This window comes from Zingiber officinale, chromosome 9B (assembly GCF_018446385.1).
Source record: "Zingiber officinale cultivar Zhangliang chromosome 9B, Zo_v1.1, whole genome shotgun sequence".
Taxonomy (NCBI): Eukaryota; Viridiplantae; Streptophyta; class Magnoliopsida; order Zingiberales; family Zingiberaceae; genus Zingiber; species Zingiber officinale.
In genome coordinates this window covers 92532957-92554390 of record NC_056003.1, presented here as the reverse complement: position 1 = coordinate 92554390, position 21434 = coordinate 92532957, and the positions used below count along the sequence as shown (strand labels likewise).

Sequence of the window (21434 nt, the reverse complement as noted above, 5' to 3'; positions counted from 1 at the left end):
GCAGTATTTGACAATAGAGAAATGATGATATCAAAGAAGAAAAGGGAGGGAACCTATTGCTGGAGAGATTGTGGGTCATCTTCTGTTGCAATGCAAGCAAGACCTGGAATCCGGACTTACAAGAGATAAAAGAAAATCTATTTAAAAAAATTGAATGAGTCTTTCTGTATATGTGCTATGTGATCAACTACACTGGTATGTACTGGTCACTCAGCAAGTGCTAACTAGTTTCTAAAACTATGCTTTTAAGTGTACTTTGTTATGGATAGACGTCTAAAATTCACAGTCTCATCTCACTGATATCTTTCAATTTCCAATTCATTTTTGTTTCTTTTATCACTGCTTTGTGTTAAATTTTTTGGTGCCTGCCACATTTCCACCTAGATTCCTTCAATTTAAAGCATTGATATCCATTTGGTTCTGTACAGATATTAGATGATGATGGAATTGCTGCTCCTGGGGAGATAATTCGGAACAATGACATTTATGTCAACAAAAAAACTCCAATAAATACAAGGGAGAGAACTGATGATCGAACGGGTTTAAAAGATGAGTAAGTGATACTTGCCTACAATTTCAAGAAGTTCAAAGAGATGATGATGCGGTATTCCTTCTGTTCCAGAGAGTACCGAAAAACACCTGCAGTGTACAAAGGCCCTGAAGGTGAAACTTCTGTGGTTGATCGCGTGATACTTTACTCAGATACTAATAACAAGTTATGCATCAAATGTATCATCCGCCACACTCGGAGGCCAGAGGTGAGTTTATTAGCTGAATGCTCAAGAGCCATATTTTATTGTCAAACTGATCAATTTTTCTCATCACAGTCTGTTAAAGGAATTTTGTATATGAATGTAGCTTACTGAAATTCATTAGCAGTAGTTAGATAATTCACACAACTAACCTTTATGACATGGTATCATGAAAATCCACAAAAAGTAATTGGATTATTAAAACAACCATCTTGTCTAGCATAATAATCATCAAATGTACTATTATTTTTTTTTCAAAGAACATCTTGCACTGAGGAAAGGATAGGTGTTTGATTTGTAAACTTATGACACACTATTTGATTGTAAAGTTGTCAAGCAATTTCTACCAAGTTTTGAACCGTGTAGAAGGTTAGGAATCTGTCTATATAGTGTTCTTTATCATCATTAAGTCATGGGTATGCCAACTATTTGTGGTCAACTTGCTGGATGTTGTTTCAAATTGAGCTCTATTGAAAACTATATCACTAGTGTATTGTTCTTGCTATAACATTTGAAATTATTCCTTCTCTAGATAGGGGATAAATTTAGTAGCAGACATGGTCAAAAAGGTGTTTGTGGTGTCATAGTTCAGCAGGAAGATTTGCCATTTTTGGAGCGTGGGGTATGCCCCGATTTAATTATAAATCCACATGAATTTATTAGGTATGAACTCTATTCCATTCTTGTTTGTTGTTTAGAGCTTTTCAATATTTTATAAAGAACAACTATTTGGCATGTCTAAAGCTACTGTCATATTCATGCACAATTACATTCATTGTTCGGTATGATATATAGTTATTGTTGTTTTTTTTCCTAATGGTTTATCTAGGCATTTGCATTTATCAATTCTTTATTTGTATCTGAGAATAATCTCGTTTTTAATACAATTCTTTTTGAACAAGGGTTGGTTTATTAAATAAGTAAAAGATGGTTGACTATTTGTTGATCCCTTTACTAAGTAAAAGAAATGTCTTTCTTTTGCTATCTATTTTGTGTTCAAAGTGTGTAATTTTGACTATTCATAAGATACGTTGAGCGAGTTTGAGAAAAAAAATATGGTAAGGTTAAGTATCTTCCTTGGATGCTCATCTAATAAACTTTGTTCTGTGAAATTTTTGTACTCGCCTAACTTAATGCATCACTGCTGCAGTCATTAGGTTCATCTCTCATTTGATGTGACACTTACAGTTGTATGACCTGTGTTACTATATAATGTGGAGTCACAATTTGTTGTACATGGATGATGCATGGACTGAAGGAGATTTCCATGTTCCATTACATAGAAAATCCTATCTCCAGGCTTATCTTTCCTGTAGATTGCAAGGGTTGGAAATCTGGAGAAGTGCGAAACTTTTTAAGGTTTTAGTTATGCTAGTTATTGATCCTGTCCAAAATGTTGAAAATGGCAAGCTAGGAATGTGGTTTCAGAGTTGACGCGGTGAAGACTCCACATACCCTTGCAACACAAAAGCGTTAGTGCCAGGCCGGGAAGGGACTCCCAGTGTTGGCTCTCCGACGCTCAAATCAGTCTCCGACGATCTCAAGAAAAGGAGAACTATAGCTAAGAGATGTAGAAAACGAAATTGCGCATACCTCTCCCTGTAGATGAGAACCTCTTTTATAGCGTCACTACAATGTTCATGCACGCATCTCAAAGCATAGACACATTTTCCTAGGTGTCCTAGGAAAAGACAAGTCAAAAGTGTCCCTGACACCATTCTTTAAGTAATTATGTAGTTCTCTGATGTGACAACCTGAAAGCTTCTAAAGTATGATTATTTGCTGGGCATGCCTTGCTGTTAGCGGTACAAACTCTCAAAAGGATATAATAAAATATTTGGTGGGGTCATGCGCAGTTGACCAGAGTCCGCTCTGTCGGGCTGCCTCTGCTCGGCAGTGTCCTTAGGGCCGGCTAGCCCGTCTCTTTCCTTGTTTCCTGACCCTTGTCAATTATCCCCCTTTGACCGGGCGCGAAGCCCGGTCGGCGAGACCACCTGCTGCTTAGCTCTCTTTGTTGTCGGAGGGCAATTTTATCTGACTGGGGAGAGCCTGGCTTACTTGTCTCCTGAGCTAGTATCATCCGCTCGACAGTAACTAGTCCGCTCGGCCGACTTGGCTACCCCGCTTGACTTTGTCTTCCACGTCAGTCGGTCTTCCTTACTTTAACCTATCTTTGGTGGGGCCCCATCATTACCAGATCATAAGCCTCCCCTTCAAGTCTAGTGGAAGGAGGCTGTAAGTCCGACTGATTGTACTATTAGTATGTTCCTGAGCCTCTCTCCCCGATTAGGCGCTCGACCACTCAAGGCCTCTCGTACACTTTGCTGATGTCCTCACACAGTTTTATAGCCACCGTTCGGTTGCTGATAACGAAGACATTTAGTTTTATAGCAGTCATTCGGTTGCTGATAACAAAGGCATTCGGTTTTATAACCATTGTTCGGTTGCTGAAGGTGAAGACATTTGGTTTTATAGCCGTCATTCAATTGCAGATGGCGAAGACATACGGTTTTATAGTTGTCGTTCGGATGACGAAGATCTTTGACTCAAGGGTTTATAGTCGTAGTTCGACTGCTGATGGCGAATACATACGGTTTTATAGCCGTGGTTTGGCTGCTGATTGTGAAGACCTACGGTTTTATAACCGCCATTCGGTTGTTGATGGTAAAGACATACGGTTTTATAGTCGTTGTTTAGTTCAGTCATGTGTGGCATTTAGCCAATTTCCTGACTTTTTGCTAAGCCTTGCTTTCGACTATAGTGCTTTCTAATTGTCGTTGATGTCACCGTGATTTCTTGAGAATCGTTCAAATCTCCATCCATTAATGTAGAGCACGCTCAGCCATGCCCTATAATCATGCTTTCTGCCTTATCATTAATCCCACCTGTAACAGAATGTCACGTGGTGCCTCTATATGCCGTCACATGCGTGATGTGACAGATGGCTGTTTGGGATTGATGTGACTGCTGCCTTTTTGAATTCAATGGTCATGATAAACTCCCATTTTCGAAAGCCCTTGATTGAACTACTCAGATCGATCACTCTCCAGGTTTTTAAGCCCCTAACTCTTTCTCGTCCCCTCATTGTCTTCCTCACGCTCTCTGTCATCTTCTCTTCTTCTTCGTCGGTGATTCTCTTTACAATAAGCCTCCCCTCCTTTCTTTCTTTGATTCCTGGTTTTTCCTCCCTCTCTCTATCTCATGGTCGAATCCACTCATCCTCCCTCGGCCGTTCCTGGGCTCTGGTACACTTCCGCCGCCTCTAAATTCAACGGTGACGAAGTCGACCAAATGAAGCTCACTTTTCGCTTCCCCGCTGATTATCAAATTGGCATCCCTTCTGCTTACGATCGCCCTCACTTGTTGCATGCTGACTTTCTTCCCTTTTTTAATACGTTGGCCTTCGTTTTCCCATCCACCCCTTTTTCTCGGAAGTTTGCAAATATTTCCATATCTCCTTGCATCAATTAGTGCTCAATTCTTTTAGGTTATTGTGTGGCGTGTTATTCCATCTATACGGAATTCTCTTAGTACCTCGTGTGTTCCACTACTATTATCCCAAGTTGTCCGAACCGGGGAACCCTTCTGTTCCAAGCCCGAGTGGGCGCAATCTATTTTGATAAAATGCCTTACTCGAATAAGCATTGGAGGGAGCATTATTTCTTCATTCGCCTTCTCAAACGACCCGATTATCCGACTGGCTGGCAGATAAAGTTGGCAAAGCCTCCCCCGCTCGGCAAGTATCGCAGCAAGTCGGACTACCTCCAAGCAGCCTCAAGTCTAGCAGGTCAGAAGTATCACATACACCGGCTGCTGTTGGAGAGAGTTTTGTATGTGTTTGGACTAAGCTCAATCCGAATACGGCTGCCCATCCCCTTTAGTATGTCCTTTTTTGTCGCTCACCTTGGAATCTAATTGTTTTCTCTTATTTTTTCAGCATAAATCATGTTGAGGGCACGCCTGAGCGGCAAGAGCAAGCTTGTCGACATGGAGATCAACGCCCGGGGTGTTGCTGAGTTGGAGAGTCGAGATTTATTGCTGGTCGAGCATTCCGACGATCCGATTGGCAAAGCAGGAGGGAGCCACACGGTGCTAGCGATGCCACAGCCGCAACAAGCGAACTGACCCCCGAGTAGCAATCCATGACACCTATAGCGGTGCCTTCAGAGTCGGCCACCTCATGTGAGTCGTTAATCCAATGCCGCAAGAGGCACCGTGGGAAAGCTTCTTCCCGCTCGGCAACCTCCACTCTGCTGGCCCCTGCACCTACCACCTCTCGCCCCTCTTCTGAGTGGGGCGAAACCTCATCTTCTGCCATCCCGGAGAGGGAGAATGTCGTTCCCACTCCATCCTCCGATCGGACGCCCTCGCTATCGCGCTACCGGCCAGGACAATATGTGCATCGCCTGTCGCTTACATTCCACCTCTACTGGTTGTCCCAGCTGCCTAGGTGTCTACAATTTGCTCCTCCCCGATATCTATGTCTAAGGGTCCGCCACATCAGAGTCATCAGACCCAAGCGGCCGCAGACACATAATGGTTGGCATTCACCTGCCGACAGACGAGTGGTGTCACCTTGATGACATCGTACCGCGCTCTCCCGAGCACCAGATAAAGATTCAAGGGCCACTAGCGCAGGTCTAGGCGGATGCTAGAGCTTGCACAGCGACTATTTCGCTTGGGGAGCTCGTGGACGACTTTAGAAATCCACCGGGGTTATATTTTTAACTGTCTTCTCTCTGCATCTCCCGATCGGCTCTGACTAGCTCTTCTTTTATGTAGTTCTAGGTAGAGAGTCTGGTCATGTGCTAGAGGTTGGCGTTCTCGAAGCACGAGCTCTAGCAGCTACGTGCTCCGATCGGGCAATCAGAAACCTGCCAAGCCCGTCTTGAGCAATTGACTGCGGAGGTGGCCCAACTGAAGGAAGACTTGGAACGGAGTTCTGAGCAGCTATTGGGGTCTGAACGGGCGCTCAATGTGGAGAAGAACAAAAATCACGAGCAGACCCTCCAACTTGACCAACTTACTAAGCAGGTTCATACTTTTGAGTCTAAGATAAACTCTGCCAACATCATGAAACTCCGAGCCATTGAAGATCTTGACATCAAGAACAAGGAGGCTCGGGTCTTGGCCATCTCAAAGAGGCAGAGGCTTCTTTGGCGGCCGAGCGGGCTAGCCAATCGGAGAAGCAAGAGGTGAGCTAGCTCCAACTCAATGAAAAAGATGTTGAGCTAGATTCATTAAAAGCTGAGTTGGAGGTGTCCCGGGGCCGGTTGGAAGTTTTCAGGGTAAATTATTTCTATTCCGACGCTTTCAACGACAAGTTCACCGACTGGACTCTTCGCCTCTTTAACTATGGCATCGATGGGACCCTCCAACAAACTAAAGGACGGTGGCTCTCTCTCTCTCGATCTGACTAGCCAAATTATAAACAGGGAGAAGATCATTGAGTCGCTCCGAGATGACGTTCTTGATTACTTAGTGTAGACTCTTCTTTAAGTTTTTCATCAGCTTTTTGTACCCCCCTCACCCAACACTTTGTAAAAATTTCTAAGTGTCGATGAATGTGTGCCCGTTCGACGCTTTTATAGTCCTTTTGCTGTAGGGTCTTGTTTAAATTCTAAGTATTATTTAGTGCACCCTCGCTCTGCGCTTTACAGTTATCCGTTTTACAGTTCCATAATCTCGTAACCTCTCATCAATGTAGGGGACCTGGCCTTTTATATTCATCCATGCAGTGAGTGTCACAGTCAAAAGACCTATGTTTCCCCAATACTTGGCGTGAGCATTTCGCTTGCTTATAACCTCGCCCGATCGGGTCGAGAGTCTCTGACATTTGGTGCGAGAGAAACGTTCACTTATAACACGGCTAAACGGCTCATGAGTCCTTGACATTTGGTGTAAGAGCAACACACGGCCGAACGGCTCGTGACTCGACACTTGGCGCGAGAGCAACGCTTGCTTATAACACGACCGAACGGCTCGTGAGTTTTTGACACCCCCGGTCTTAACCTTGTGGCTAATTATCTTCAGGCGCGAGGGCATGCTCGCTTATAACTCGCTCGCTCGGGTCGAGAGTTTTTGATGCGCCCGGTCTGAACCCTGCAGCTATTAATCTTGAGGCGAGAGAGCATGCTCGCTTATAACTCGTCCGCTCGGGTCAAGAATCTTTGATGCACTTGGTCTGAATCCTGTGGCTATTAATCTTGAGGCGCAAGAACATGCTCACTTATAACTCGCCCGCTCAGGTTGAGAGTCTTTGATGTGCTTGGTCTGAACCCCTTGGCTATTTGTCTTAAGACACGAGGGTATGCTCGCTTATAACTCGCCCGCTCGGGTCGAGAGTCTTTGACGATCTCGGTCTAAACCTGTGGCTATTTATCTTCAGGCGCGAAGGCATGCTCGTTTATAACTCGCCCGCTCGGGTCGAGAGTCTTTAACGTGCCCAGTCTGAACCCCATGGCTATTTATCTTCAAGCGCGAGGGTATGCCGCTTATGACTTGTCCGCTCGGGTCGAGAGTCTTTAATGCGCCTGATCTGAACCCCGTGGCTATTTATCTTCAGGCGTGAGAGCATACTCGCTTATAACTTGCTCGCTTGAGTCAAGAGTCTTTAACGCACCCAATCTGAACCTCGTGGCTATTTATCTTCAGGCGCGAGGGCATGCTCGCTTATAACTTGCTCGCTCGGTTGAGAGTCTTTGATGGTTAGCGAATCTTTGTTTAAACTTTCTTGCATTCACAGAATAAATGGTTTTACAATTTACATTAATTCTACATCATGCTTACTATCCTGCTCGATAGGGCTACAGGTGGTTTGCGCTCCACGACCGATCGAGCTTCCTTCCATTTTCATCTTGCAGATAATACAATCCTGAGCTAAGCTTCTGTATTACCTTGTAGGGTCCTCTCCATGGCACTTCCAGCTTTGACACGTCGTATACCGGTTTCACTCTTTTCCAGACAAAGCCACAGACTTGGAACGATCTGGGGATAACTCGTCTGTTGTAATTTTGCTTCATCCTTTGTCGATACGTCGGACGACAGCCTTATCTCTAACTTCGTCTATCAGGTCTAGCTCCATAAGCCGTCGCTCGGGATTGTCTGCGTTGTATAGCTGTCGCCGATCGAATTCTATGCCAATCTCGATCGACACCACTGCTTCTCCCCTATACACCAAGTGGAATAGGGTTACACCGATCGCTTCTCGGGGCATGGTGCGGTAGGCCCACAACACGCTCAACAATTCATCCGCCAGCTCCCTTCGATGTGGTCGAGCCGAGTCTTAAGTTCTTAGAGGATTTCTCTAGTGGTGACCTCTGTCTGGCCATTACTTTGGGGATAAACCATCGAAGTGAAGGCTTGCGTAATACCGTAGTTGGCGCACCATTCTTTGAGTCTCCTTCCTTGAAACCGCCTTCCATTGTTGGAGACGGACCGATGAGGGACACCAAATTAGCAAACGATATTCTACCATAGAAACTTTATAACCATCTACTCGGTTATCTTGGCGAGCGGCTCGGCCTCCACCTATTTGGAGAAGTAGTCTATCGCCACAAGGAGAAATTTCCTTTATCCAGTCGCCATTCGGAACGACCCTATAATGTCCATGCCCTATTGATCGAACGGGCAAGATACGGATGCCTTCAGCTCCGTCGTGGGCCTGTGCTATATGTTTTGATATTTTTGGCCAAATAGGTAAGTCACTACTGTTCGAGCGGCGTCGGCTTACAAAGTAGGCTAGAAATATTCTGCCAGTAGGATTTTTTTTGCCAATGAACGACCGCCCGGATGACTTCTGCTGGAGTCTTGGTGAACTTCTTGCAAGATATACTAAACATCCTCCGATCGGATACATTTGAGCAGAGGTCTTGAATAGGCTAGGATGAACGTAGTAGCCTCTGATAAACTATGATGAACTCGAACCTCCTCCTTTTCTTCATAGACTAGCGCGGGAGGCTCCTCTAAAATTGCATTTACCTCTAGTCGCTAGCCCTTCCGAATGGCTTTCGACTCGGTCTTGACCATCTCAATGTAGCACTGCCAAGCGACAAGCTGATCACCCTTCACTTCACCGACCGAGTTCTCGACGGAGAACTTGATCTTCTAGCAAAATGTGGAGACAACCGCCCATTCACGGTCGGTTGGCCTAGTATGACATTATAGGCTGACGTGGCATCCACCACAATGAAATTCGTCATCCTTGTGTTCCTGAATAGCTCATTCTGGAGGGATATGACTAATCGAGCCTGGCCAATCAGTAATACTTCATTGTCGGTGAACCCGTATAAGGGAGTCTTCATGGTCAGTAACTTGCTCCGGTCGATTTGTAGTTAATCGAACGCCTTTTTGAAAATAATATTCACCGAGCTACCTGTATCTATAAAAGTACGATGGATATTGTAGTTAGCAATTACCGCTTTGATGATCAGGGTGTCGTCATGAGGGACCTCCACTTCCTCTAAGTCTCAAGAACTGAAACTAATCTCTGGTCCTTTTGCTACTGCTCTACTGCACCCGACAACGTGGATTTCCAGGTGCTGGGTGTGTGACTTTCAGGTTCTATTAGAGTTGCCATCAGTCGGTCCTCCTGCGATCATTCGTATATCACCCGGGCGGCGTTGTGGCAGTTATCCTCTTCCCGAGTTGTGGGACGTGGTCGCTCAACTGATGCCAATGCTCTTCGGCTCTGAGTCGACTGTCGATGATTTTTAGCTGATGCCTTCTCTCTTCATGCCGCCCTTCTGATCGGTTGTGATGGCGTTGGTCAGGAGACAGGGACCGACGGTTGGTGAGGCCTCTCGATGGGGCTTCGACTTGAGACTATAGCGGTCTCTAGTGTTGTGTGTCGCCACCCGGTGATAGAAACGGAAGAGCGGCGTCCATTATTGTTTTCCGGCAAATCTCTCCCGCTCAACTTCCACATGCTTGACCGCATGAGTTCTGGGCTCGACCTACGGTTGTGCCACTCCTTCTCAGGGCCCCTTTGATGGCTGGTGAGTATGGGTCGCTCGGCGTTCCAGGACGGTGGTTGACTCAAGGATAACCTCCCTTCTCCAAGCGGCTTGATCTTCCTCCACATTAATGTACTCGATGGCCCATCCGAGCAGACGATCAAAGTTCTTGGGAGGCCGCTGGATGAGCAAGTGAAAGGATTCACCCTCTAAATGCCCTTGTGAGAATGAACTTACAAGGATCTCCAGAGTGGCTGACAGGACTTCCATAGCCATTTGGTTGAATCTCTTAATGTAGGCCCACAATGCTTCCTTGGGTCTTGCTTAACCACAAATAGATTGACGTTTGTCTTCTGATGGCGGCAATTGCTTACAAAGTGCTGTAAGAACGTCGCTCAGAAGTCTTTAAAGCTACATATAGATCTGATCAGCAATTGCCTAAACCATTACTGGGCTGACTCGGAGAGCGTGGTGAGGAAGACTCGGCATTTGATTCTGTCTGTGTACTGATGGAGCGTGACCATATTGTCAAATTTTATTAGATGGTCCTCGGGGTCGGTCGCCCCATGTACTCCCCAATCGTTAATGACGTGTAATGCCGCGGCAGCCGGTTATCTAGGATCTCCTGATAAAATTGTCTGTTTATCCGTTTGGGAAAGTCATCAAGCCTTGGTGCTTTACTCCTTTGCTCATCCTGAGCGGGTGCATCCTCTGAAGACGATTCTTGGGCCCTATCCGCTCGGCCTTATTCCTCTGAAGGAGTTCGGAATAGCGCTCGGTGATAGGGGATTGGTGCATTCGACGCATCTCCAAATGTGTCGGTCGGCTTGTTGATCGGCCGACGAGCGACGGCGTTGTCCACTCGACCTCTATGATCGGCTTGTTGTCCTGTCCCGATGCCACGGGTTCGTTTGCTTGGCGAACGGCTATTGCTTGCTGCTCTAACATCTTAGCCACCCGCTCTTATATCAGCACGCCCAACTCCTCTTGCATCAACGCCATGGTGATGAGCCGGCCAGTGTCCTCCATCTTTGCATTTCAGATTCAGATAAGATTCTCACAAACTACGCTAAATATGATCCTGTTCAAATCAGTGAAGATGGCAAGCTGGGGATGTGACTTCCTAGTTGACGCGATGAAGACTCTACGTAGCCCTGCAATACAAAAACATCAGTGCCGGGTCGGGAATGGGTTCTCGGCACTGGCCCTCATGACGCTTAAGTCAGTCTCCAACGATCTCAAAAAAAAGAGAATTGTAGCTAAGAGATGTAGAAAATGAAGTTGCGTATACCTCTTCCTGTATATGGGATTCCCCTTTTATAGCGTCATTGCAGTATTTGTGCACGCATCCCAAAGTGTGGGCACGTTTTCATAGGTGTCCTAGGAAAAGACAAGTCAAAAAGTATCCCTGACACCATTCCTTAAGCAGCCACATGTAGTTCTCTAATGTAACAGTTTGGAAGCTTCTAAAGTACGATTGCTTGCTTGCCTGTCAGCAGCACTAACTCCCAAAAGGATATGATAAGATATTTGGTGGGGTCATGCGCAGTCGACCGGAGTTCTCTCGGTCGAGCTGCCTCCGCTCGACAATGTCCTTAGGGCCTGTCGGCCTGTCTTTTTCCTTGCTTCTTAACCCTTGTCGATTATCCCCCTTTGATTAGAAGCAAAGCCCGGTCGACGAGACCACTTGCTGCTTAGCTCCCTTTGTTGTCGAAGGGCAATTTTATCCGGTCGGGGTGAGCCCGACTTACTTGTCTTATGAGCTAGTACCATCCGCTAGGCAGTTCCCGGTTCGCTCGGCCATACCTAGTCTGCTCGGCCGACTTGGCTTCCCCGCTTGACTTTGTCTTCCATGTCAGCCGATCTTCCTTACTTTGACCTATCTTTGGTGGAACCCCCCATCATTACCAGATCAGTTATATTACACTTGTGGTGTATGACTTACCATGTCACAGTTGTAATGCCTAGTTGCTCAGCCATAGGAATACATTTGCTTAGACATCATTGGCACTCGGTAGCAATTGCAGTGACCTAGTTGTACTAGTCATAGTGGTTACTTGAGTGCCACACTAGGATAGACTATGATCTCATTTGTACTCCTTATATACCTTCAGTGTCCCAACTAGCAAACTTGCTCACAAAGGGATTTGGCATTCCTCAGTTAGTTAGTTTCACACATTTATTAACAAGTTGAGGATGGACAATGTTTATTCACCACCTTAGGGAGTTTCAGAAAATAGTATCAATTAGAGGGTTAATTTGTGGCTATTTCTCAGGGATTCATTTTTTTTTGGTATTTGGTTCATTATTTATGGGCAGTATTCTCGTCTATTATATGAATTCCTAATTAAAGGGTTTGCTTTTTCCTCTTTCTCTTTTTCCCTTTTTCCTAAAATTTCTATACTTCTGTTGATGTAGAAGAGAAATGCAAAAATTTCTTCTCTCGGCTTTTCTCATTCATCATACAACTCTTTTGATAATTATATTTATATGTTGCTGTAGAGATTATTAGTATTCTCCCAAAATTTCTATCATTGATTTTCCTATTATTGCTTGAAATCTCCTCATAGTTTGGAATATAGATTTTCACCTTTAAAACATAAGTACTGGCTCTCACATCAGTTGCAATTAATAGTGGGATGACACTGGGCAAAATGTTTGAGCTTATTGGTGGAAAAGCTGGAGTTTCTTGTGGCCGATTTCATTATGGTGATGCATTTGAAGAACCTAGTGTCCATGCTGATAAGGTTGAAGACATAAGGTGTGTTTCCTTTTAATACTATAGATTTCTGGCCATGACCATGCACTTACACATTTTGTAAAATTCCAGCAATACACTTGCGAAGCATGGATTTAGCTATAGCGGCAAAGATTTCCTCTACTCAGGTATGTTTTTTCTTATAAGAAATTACTTCAAGATTTGAGCTTGTTTTATCAATAGTTTATATTAAGTAAATAAAATTTGGAAGGAACTTGATGAGTTTTTCTCTATTTTGATATCAAGCCTTTCATAATACTGTCTTGATTTGCATGAGCCTACAAGTTGCTTGGGTTTATTTTGCAAAGCTTTATGTAATTTGATAGCTAAGGTGAAAAGGTAGGTGTTTAGGTCAAAATTCCCTCACTGAAAAAAAATGGAAAAAAAATGGAGGAGCATTAGTTGGCCTCAAAATGAGTACAATGCACATCCACTTGTGTATATTCATTCAAGTTTGTGTCTGCTCTATGTTTTTTTGTCTATATTCAAGAGTCTCATGACCTTTTCCTTATCTGTTATTTCAACTTGTTCTGTTGACCAGAAAATATTTGACATGTAATTTGAATGTTCCAGGCATTACAGGCTGGCTATTACAAGCATACATTTTCATGGGGCCAATCTACTATCAGAAGTTGAAACATATGGTAATTGTACACATATTTCATTTCTCATGTGTCCTCCTTGCAAAGAGATTTGGCAAACTTTCAATGAGATTATCTTGTTCTGAAATGTTTCTCTGCTATCAAAATGTTTTTGTTTTCATGGTTTGCGCAATGTTGTTGTTAGGTGTCAACAATGTTACTAAATGTCGCTTAGTAAGCCAAAAACTTTATTTCTATCATCATCCTTGGAACTATAAATTTTTGATTGCCTTCTTAATCCTAAGACAGTTTTAAGGACTAATAGAATTCTGTTCGTTGTCAATAAGTCATCTGATATATGAAGTGGGATCTAAGTGTTAAAGAAAAAAAAGGGAGCCCGATGCATGAAGCTCCCGTCATGCGGGGTTCCGGGGAAGGATCCATTGAACGTAGTTTTACTTTGCTTTTTTGCAAGAGGTTGTTTCCAGGATTTGAACCCATGAGTTTTTTGTCACAAAGCAACAACTTTACCATTGCACCAAGGCTCCCCTTCAAATGTTAAAGAAGCATGAGAAAAAAAATTAGGGAATCAGATTTTCAAACATGTCAGTCTTATGGAAATGATACACATCCCTAGCCTGAAGAAATACATTTTTGATGCTACACTAAAACATCCTCTAGGCCGGTATGAGTTGAACGTGTGATCTTATCTATAGGAGAAAAAATATGAAGATAATCAACACCATAAATTTGTATGTCTTCCCCTTGAATCAATCCCTTGATTGATTTGCAATACTTCTGAATTATGATGATGTTTGCATAATAAGCAACATTTCCACCTGTGGATTTATCAGGATGGAAGAGAAATTAGTTCCAAAATGTCATTGAGGACAAGTTAAAAAAAAAAGTGGAATCATGTGTGTACTTTTTGTAGTAGTGCATTTGTAAGGTTATTTTCTAAGAACAATGGGAAACCAAAGGTAGCTCAGGGACTAGAGTTGGCGACACGAGGGTAGCAGGATCTCAAGTGGTTGTTACATGCTTAGCCCCTGTAAGTTTGCATTGTTTTAGGTTCTGTTGTTAGTGTGGCGAAGAAAATGAAATAGGAGCACACAATAGAGTAGGCAATATTGAATCCAACGATAAAGTAGGAACATGAATCATTTCCATAACAAACTTAGAAATATTTGGTATGACGGAAAATAAAGGAGCGGATTCGAAGAAGAAGGTTATTTCTACAATGCAAAGATAAAGACACATTGCAACTCACAAAAATAACAGCAATAGGCCTTCTACATGTGAGAATAGCCGCGTATTTATCAGGCAGACAATGTTATTACCTTGCAAGGACAAGAAAGCTGTATGCTATTGTCATCTGGTCTGGTCTTAGTTCTCAAATCTTATTTTGAACATATGATATCTACTTATTATAACAAGTGTATATCTAGTTAATATGAGAAGCCCTGAATATCCTATTCAGGATCCATTTCCTATGATTTTCGGAGTTTTTTTATTAGCTCGTTTTTTGATCATGTCTAAATGTTTGTCGTGATAGAAATTTCATATTAACTTTAGCATATTTTATTTGGACATGTAGGTTAATATTGGAACCTTTAAATAAGTATATATATCTTTTACTTGCTGAGAAATGCCATATTTATTGTGAGATTCTTATACAATGTGAAATCCCTGCTCATTATTCAATTCTACAGAACAATATATCTAAATATGTAACCACGAAATATCAATCATTTTGTTGGTATTCCAGCATAATAGATTTTTTGGTAAATAATGTCCATCGTCTTCTTGACCTACAGGTAATTGATAAAATGCATGCTCGCGCTACAGGGCCTCATGTGTTACTGACTAGACAACCTACTGCAGGAAGAAGCCAAGATGGAGGTTGTTTGATCATAATCATGTTTGAAACTGACAACAATTGTTGGTGGCTTTAATCTTCAACTAAATTTTTCTTTATTGTTTCCTTTTGCAGGTCTGCGTCTAGGAGAAATGGAACGTGACTGTTTGATAGCACATGGTGTGAGTATGGTGATATTTGAACGTTTGATGTTGTCCAGTGACCCATACGAAGTTCAGGTACTTGAACAAGCTGAATACCTATTGGATCAGTATTAGTCTATTGAAACTTGTGCTCAGTGATTTTCTACATTATATGAGGTTTATTTTCCCAGTTATTCTCAGTTTTTGAGAAGTTTGTTTTCAATTATTAAAACTGGTGTTGGACACAAAACAATCTGCTGTCAGATATTTACGAGGTATTAGTTGAATTTAAATACTCGAATTAAATTCAACCTTCTCAGGATGCCAGCAAGGGCTAGTTTTTATCCAAGTGTCGACCTCAGAGTGACTGAGTGAGCAAAGTGTCCGAGCAGAGAAGCCGGTCGGACGAGGCAGACAGGCTGAGCAGGAGAGGCCGGTCGGACAAGGCAGACAGGCCGAGCAGAGAGGTCGGTCGGACGAGGCAGACAGGCCGAGCAAGAGAGGTCGGTCGGACGAGGCAGGTCTACAGAGAGGCCGGTCGGATGAGGTAGACAGGCCGAGCATAGAGGAGGCCGGTCAGGCGAAGTTGCCGACCGAGCAGTGAGGTCAGGCGGACGAAAAGACTGGCCGAGCAAGTGGAGAGGTCGGTCAAGCAAACAGTCCGATCGGGTGAAGATTCCGAGCGGGCGCAGAGACCGAGCAAGCAGTCAGGTCGAGCGGGCAGAACGGCCGACCGCTATAGAGAGAGGCCGATCTGGCGAGCGAAGAAGCTGGTCGAGCAGATGGAAAGAGGAGTCGAGCGGGGAAAAGACCGAGGCCCGCGAGAGTCGTAGTTTCCTTGAAACAGATTCGCCCCACCTCCGGCTGTGCTTCGAGGCTTACTAGGGTCGTCTGTCTCCTAGGATACAACGGCTAATCGTGATCCCTACCAAGCACTGGTGGTCACGGCGAGCTGAGTGGCACCCGAATGCTACCACATGCACTCCGCCGAGCAGGAGCTGCACGACAGAGGAGGAGGAAGGAAAATGAAGAACCTTTGCTTTGCTTGCTGTGTACGTACTCTGTCTATGATCGGAGCCTCCTTATATAAGAGCTCGGATCAATGACCAGAGTTAATGATCTTAATGGTCATTATTAGCCGAGCAGTGAAACGACCACCGTTTCACTCATTATTACTCGCCCGGTTTTATTCTGCATTAATCTCGAATTTAATGCATCTGTTTCACAGCAACAAAAGATCTACCTGGCAAAATGTTGGTTGTTCCACTTGGACAAATTTTTCCCCGACCACGGCATTCGTATGCACAAGTCGCGCTCGCACACGAGTCAACTTGGTTCAGTGCAATCCGGGCCCTCGATTCTTTCGCTCAGCAACTCCATTTTGCTGAGGAGTATAAGGAGCTGTTGTTTCGTGTTTGATCCCATGTTCAGCATGCAACTCAGCAAACGGTGGCACATATTCACCGCCTCGGTCACTTCGAACCACCTTAATCTTTCTTTTAAACTGGTTTTCAACCTCATTCTTATAGAGAGCAAATTTCTCTATAGATTCATCCTTAATTTTGAGAAGATACACATAACAGTATTTTGTGTTATCATCTACAAAAGTGATGAAGTATTTATTACCACCACGTGTTGGCGTACCTTTTAGGTCGCACACATCAGTGTGGATTAGGTCAAGTGGTTCGTTACTTCTTTCAATATGTTGAAAGGATAATCTTGTCATTTTTGCTTCAACACGAATCTCACACTTGTGTTTTGGGTCAAGGAGGAATGTAGGTAGGCTTTGCATGTTTATTAATCTATGCAACACATCGTAGTTAACATGTCCTAGTCTACCATGCCACAAACACAAAGACTCAAGCATATAAGTGGAAGAGCTTTCATTTTTATTTATCTTGGGCCTAATGACCATTACATTGAGCTTGAATAGCCCATCAGATACATAGCCCCTTCCTACAAATATTCCATTCTTTGACAATATAACTCTGTCCGACTCAAAAACAATGCGAAAATCATGCTTGCTTAACAGTGATCCGAATACTAGATTCTTCCGAATCTCCAGAACGTACAGTACATTGTTTATAGTGAGGTCCTTGCCCGAGGTCATCTTCAACACCACCATTCCTTGGCCCATGATGTCCGAGGTTGCTGAGTTCTCCATGAACAGTTTGTCTCCAGTGACTTCTTCGAAGTTGTGGAGCAGCTCCTTGTTGCAGCACACATGCCTGGTGGCTCCAGTATCGATCCACCATCGTCGCGGGTTTGAACCGATCAGGTTCAACTCAGTGACCACAACGCAGAGGTCGTCCATTTCTGGTCCCTCGTTCAGGTTGGCCTTTTGCTTCTTCTTCAGCTTTCTGCACTCCGAAGATTTGTGACCCACTTTGTCACAGTTGAAGCACTTCCCATAGAACTTCTTGCTGATGCCTCCTCTGGGTCCCATCTTGGAAGATTTTGGGGTCTTCTGTTTCGAGCTTTGACCATGCTCGACGACGTTGGCTTTCACAGTAATCTGAGAGAACAGCTTTCTCTCCGAACTCTTGTTGTCTTCTTCGATGCAAATTTGAATAATGAGTTCTTCCACATTCATCTCCTTTCGCTTATGCTTCAGGTAGTTCTTGAAGTTCTTCCAGCCAGGAGGCAGATTTTCAATGATAGCAGCCACCTGAAAGGTTTCACTTAGAACCATCCCTTTTGAGTGGATCTCATGCAAGATCACCTGAAGCTCCTACTGATGGTCTGCGCATCAGCATCCTTAGCACGCTTGAGAGGGTCCTCGGACAAGAACCGAGCCAGATTGAGCATGGTCAGGTGGAAGAGCATCTTCTATTGCCACCTCTTGAAGTTCAGTCCACTGAACTTCTCTGGCTTTTCCCCGTGGTTGATTGGCATAGTTTCAATCGGGGCGGAGGGGGGCCTGCACGTGTTGAGTCTGTTGCACCTCAACACTTTGTTCTATGGCCATCTCAATAGAAGTGAATCTATTTCAAGATTGTTGGACACAAAACAATCTGCTGCCAGAGATTTACGGGGTATTAGTTGAATTTAAATACTCGAATTAAATTCAACTTACAGTTGAGCTGACCTAAGTAGATAATCTCAGGCTGCCAGCAGGGGCTGGTTTTTATCCAAGTGTCGACCTCAGAGTGACTGAGTGAGCAGAGCGTCCGAGCAGAGAGGCGGGTCGGACAAGGCAGACAGGCTGAGCAGAGAGGCCGGTCGGACGAGGCAGACAGGCCGAGCAGGAGAGGCCGGTCGGACTAGACAGACAGGCCGAGCAGAGAGGCCGTTCAGACGAGGCAGACATGCCGAGCAGAGAGGAGGCCGGTTAGACGAAGTTGCCGACCAAGCAGTAAGGTCAGGCAGACGAAAAGACTGATCGAGCGAGTGGAGAGGTCGGTCGAGCGAACAGGCCGATCGGGTGAAGATTCCGAGCGGGCGCAGAGACCGAGCAAGAAGTCAGGTCGGGCGAGCAAAACGGTCGACCGGTCGTACAGAGAGAGACCGATCTGGTGAGCAAAGAAGCTAGCCGAGCGGACGGAAAGAGGAGCCGAGCGGGGAAAAGACTGAGGCCTGCGAGAGTCGTAGTTTCCTTGAAACAAATTCGCCCCACCGTCGGCTGTGCTTCGAGGCTTACTAGGGTCATCTGTCTCCTAGGATACAACGGCTAATCGTGATCCCCACCAAGCACTGGTGGTCACGGTCAGCTGAGTAGCACCCGAATGCTACCACGGGCACTCCGCCGTGCAGGAGCTGCACGACAGAGGAGGAGGAAGGAAAATGGAGAGCCTTTGCTTTGCTTGCTGTGTACTCTGCCTATGATCGGAGCATCCGTTTCATAGCAGCAAAAGATCTACATGGAAAAATGTTGGTTGTTCCACTTGGGCAAATTTTGTACAATCCGGATCCTGGATTTGCACCCCCCTGCGCACCCACGCGTGAGAGAGAGTCTCTCTCCATGCATTTGTTCACATCCTCAATGTATGCGAATCAATATAAACCACCAAAAATGCCTTGAAACTTCCAATGTGGGACTAAAGTCTCTTTCGCAATGAAGCCTCTTTCCTCTTCCATTTCTTCTCCATTCACTTATATTTAACAACTCATTTGTTCCTATTGTCTAACAACTACGCTGCAACCTTATTATATGCATTATCAGGAATGCTGCTAGTGAGCCTTGTAGGATTTCATCATCCAACTAAGTATACAAGTAAGAATAAAAAGGACAAAATAACGGGCTACTTTAGCAAATTCCTAGAATAGATTTGCAGGTGCTCCCACAGGTTGACACAATTGCTAAGTTTATGGGTGTTTGTTCTAATAGGTCTTAGTGTCAATTTCAGTGCAAAATGTCTCATTGGGTGTCTGACCTCCCCTATGTAAAGGGGTCGCTGTGCTAGTGCAAAATGTTTCCCATAATTTATTTGCCTATATCTAACAAGGGGGCTGACGATACTAGCTGTCTGAGGTGAGCATTATCACCTTTTGCTCTAATAAAATAGATTTGCAGGCACATCAGAAGGATGTTATCGAACTTGTGGGTTGACTTGGTTTTGGTAGGGATTGAATTGAAACAAAAGTTGGGAGAGTAGAATTGGTTGACCCCGTTTGACCTGATTTCATCAAGTCAGGCCAGGGTACCAAATCCAGTGTGTCGAATCTTGAATCCTAGGACACAGGTCAGATCGGGAAAACATAGATATTGACTTAATGAGGCAGCTCCTACCTATGGCTGAGTACAAAAAATCTGAACTCTTATGAAGTCCTTTTAAGTTAATCCTACATAGTCTTCAACATGCAATAAATGATACACTAGATATGAGCAGGGAAAAGTAATTGATTGGTTACCTGTAAAACCTTTTTTTTTTTTTTTTTTTTTGTGAAACTACTTTGATACTCAAACCACCTGAAATCTATAAATTCTTCTTTTCTCACCTGAATCTAATCATAGCTGGATCAGTATGTTTCATGTAGCACCTCTAACAATCTGAATAAACATGAGTACTTGTCTGTAACATGTACCCTACTATACAGGCAATGTAAATCCCGTTAAAGCCTCATGCATTTGTTCCTACATCAATTCATGTATCCACAAATGTGGAACAACATTGAACTGTCAGTATATTTTGATCAAACCAGGAGTGCTCTCACATCTAGTTATTGAAAGTTAGGACCATGCCCTTCTTTTTCTTCATCTGTAATTTTCATAATCACTGCAACATGCATCTTAGCCCTAACTAGTATATTCTGTATTTTAATATCCAACATGTTGCTGGAAAACATTTGACTTTGGATTTTAAACTATCAGTTGCTCACTTTAAAATCATTGTTCTTATAGGTCTGCAGGCAGTGTGGCCTGTTAGGGTACTATAATTACAAGTCGGAGATAGGCACTTGTTCAATGTGCAAAAAAAGTGGCGACAATATGAGCACTGTCAAAATTCCATACGCCACCAAGCTTCTAATCCAGGCGAGAACTTAAATTGTTATAGTGTCATGCTGTGTCATTTGCTTGCTTTCCCTGTCTATTCAAATCTGATGTAGGAGGAATGGTCTCACGTTATTCCTTTTTATCTTTCATGTTGTGTTATCAGGAGTTGCAGTCGATGAACATTGCTCCACGTTTGAAATTAGATGAAGCATGAGTACAAGTGGATGTACTTAAAGCATCATCGAAGAGGACAGCATGGATATGAAGCTAGACTAATTCAAGCTCAGAAATAGGTGCCTGCAAGAATATAAGAATGATAGTTTTGTAAAGATTTAAATGTTCGACCTTTTCCATGTTATTATAATCGGAATCCATTAGATACACAAATTTCTTTTAGAAGAGAAGGGCAAAGCTGAATCTTGTTTTGTTGCCAGTGCTTTCTTGCCAGCTTGCCAGTTTTAACAGCCAACTATTGCTTCAGTAAGGGAAAGATTGATGATCCATGTATCCCACTAGTGGTCCAATAAACTAGTACACTGTTGCTAGTAATTGACCTCAGTGCTCTAGTGCCATTTTGTTAGGGAAGGTGGAATTCAAGAATGCTAGATGGTTGGCTTGCGTGTTCAATGTTTTTGCCTGTGTTAAGATTCAACATTTTGCGCATTTACTCCAGAACCCTAACTGGCCCAAAACAACTTCTATCTAATTCATAGATTCTAAAGTAGCTCGGTCGCTGTCATAGATAATCAATGAGGTTAACTGAGATTATCATAGATTCTAAAGTAGCTGATTGAACTTGTGGTAAACTTTGGTCACAAGCAACATTGAATCATAAGAATAATTTTCCTAAGCCGAATTTCACTTTGATTGCATGAAATGCCCAGGTTACCCAGATTTTCAATTATTTTTTTAAATAAATGATAGCTCATTTTTTCCTTTGTCTAACTATGCTGC

The 21434-nt window shown here is 43.8% G+C and overlaps 1 protein-coding gene across 1 annotated transcript in view; it reads left to right on the top strand.

The window, feature by feature from the left end:
- LOC122023159 (DNA-directed RNA polymerase III subunit 2-like) overlaps positions 1-20960 on the top strand; it is a 51476-nt gene extending 30516 nt beyond the window's left edge. The window contains exons 29-38 of the mRNA XM_042581246.1: positions 429-553; positions 623-758; positions 1285-1415; positions 12342-12467; positions 12537-12592; positions 13038-13108; positions 14863-14947; positions 15039-15142; positions 20388-20519; positions 20644-20960. Of these exons, the coding sequence (XP_042437180.1) occupies positions 429-553; positions 623-758; positions 1285-1415; positions 12342-12467; positions 12537-12592; positions 13038-13108; positions 14863-14947; positions 15039-15142; positions 20388-20519; positions 20644-20694 (1017 nt within the window). The 3' untranslated portion in view covers positions 20695-20960. The remainder of the gene's footprint in view (positions 1-428; positions 554-622; positions 759-1284; positions 1416-12341; positions 12468-12536; positions 12593-13037; positions 13109-14862; positions 14948-15038; positions 15143-20387; positions 20520-20643) is intronic.
- Positions 20961-21434: the final 474 nt, after the last annotated feature.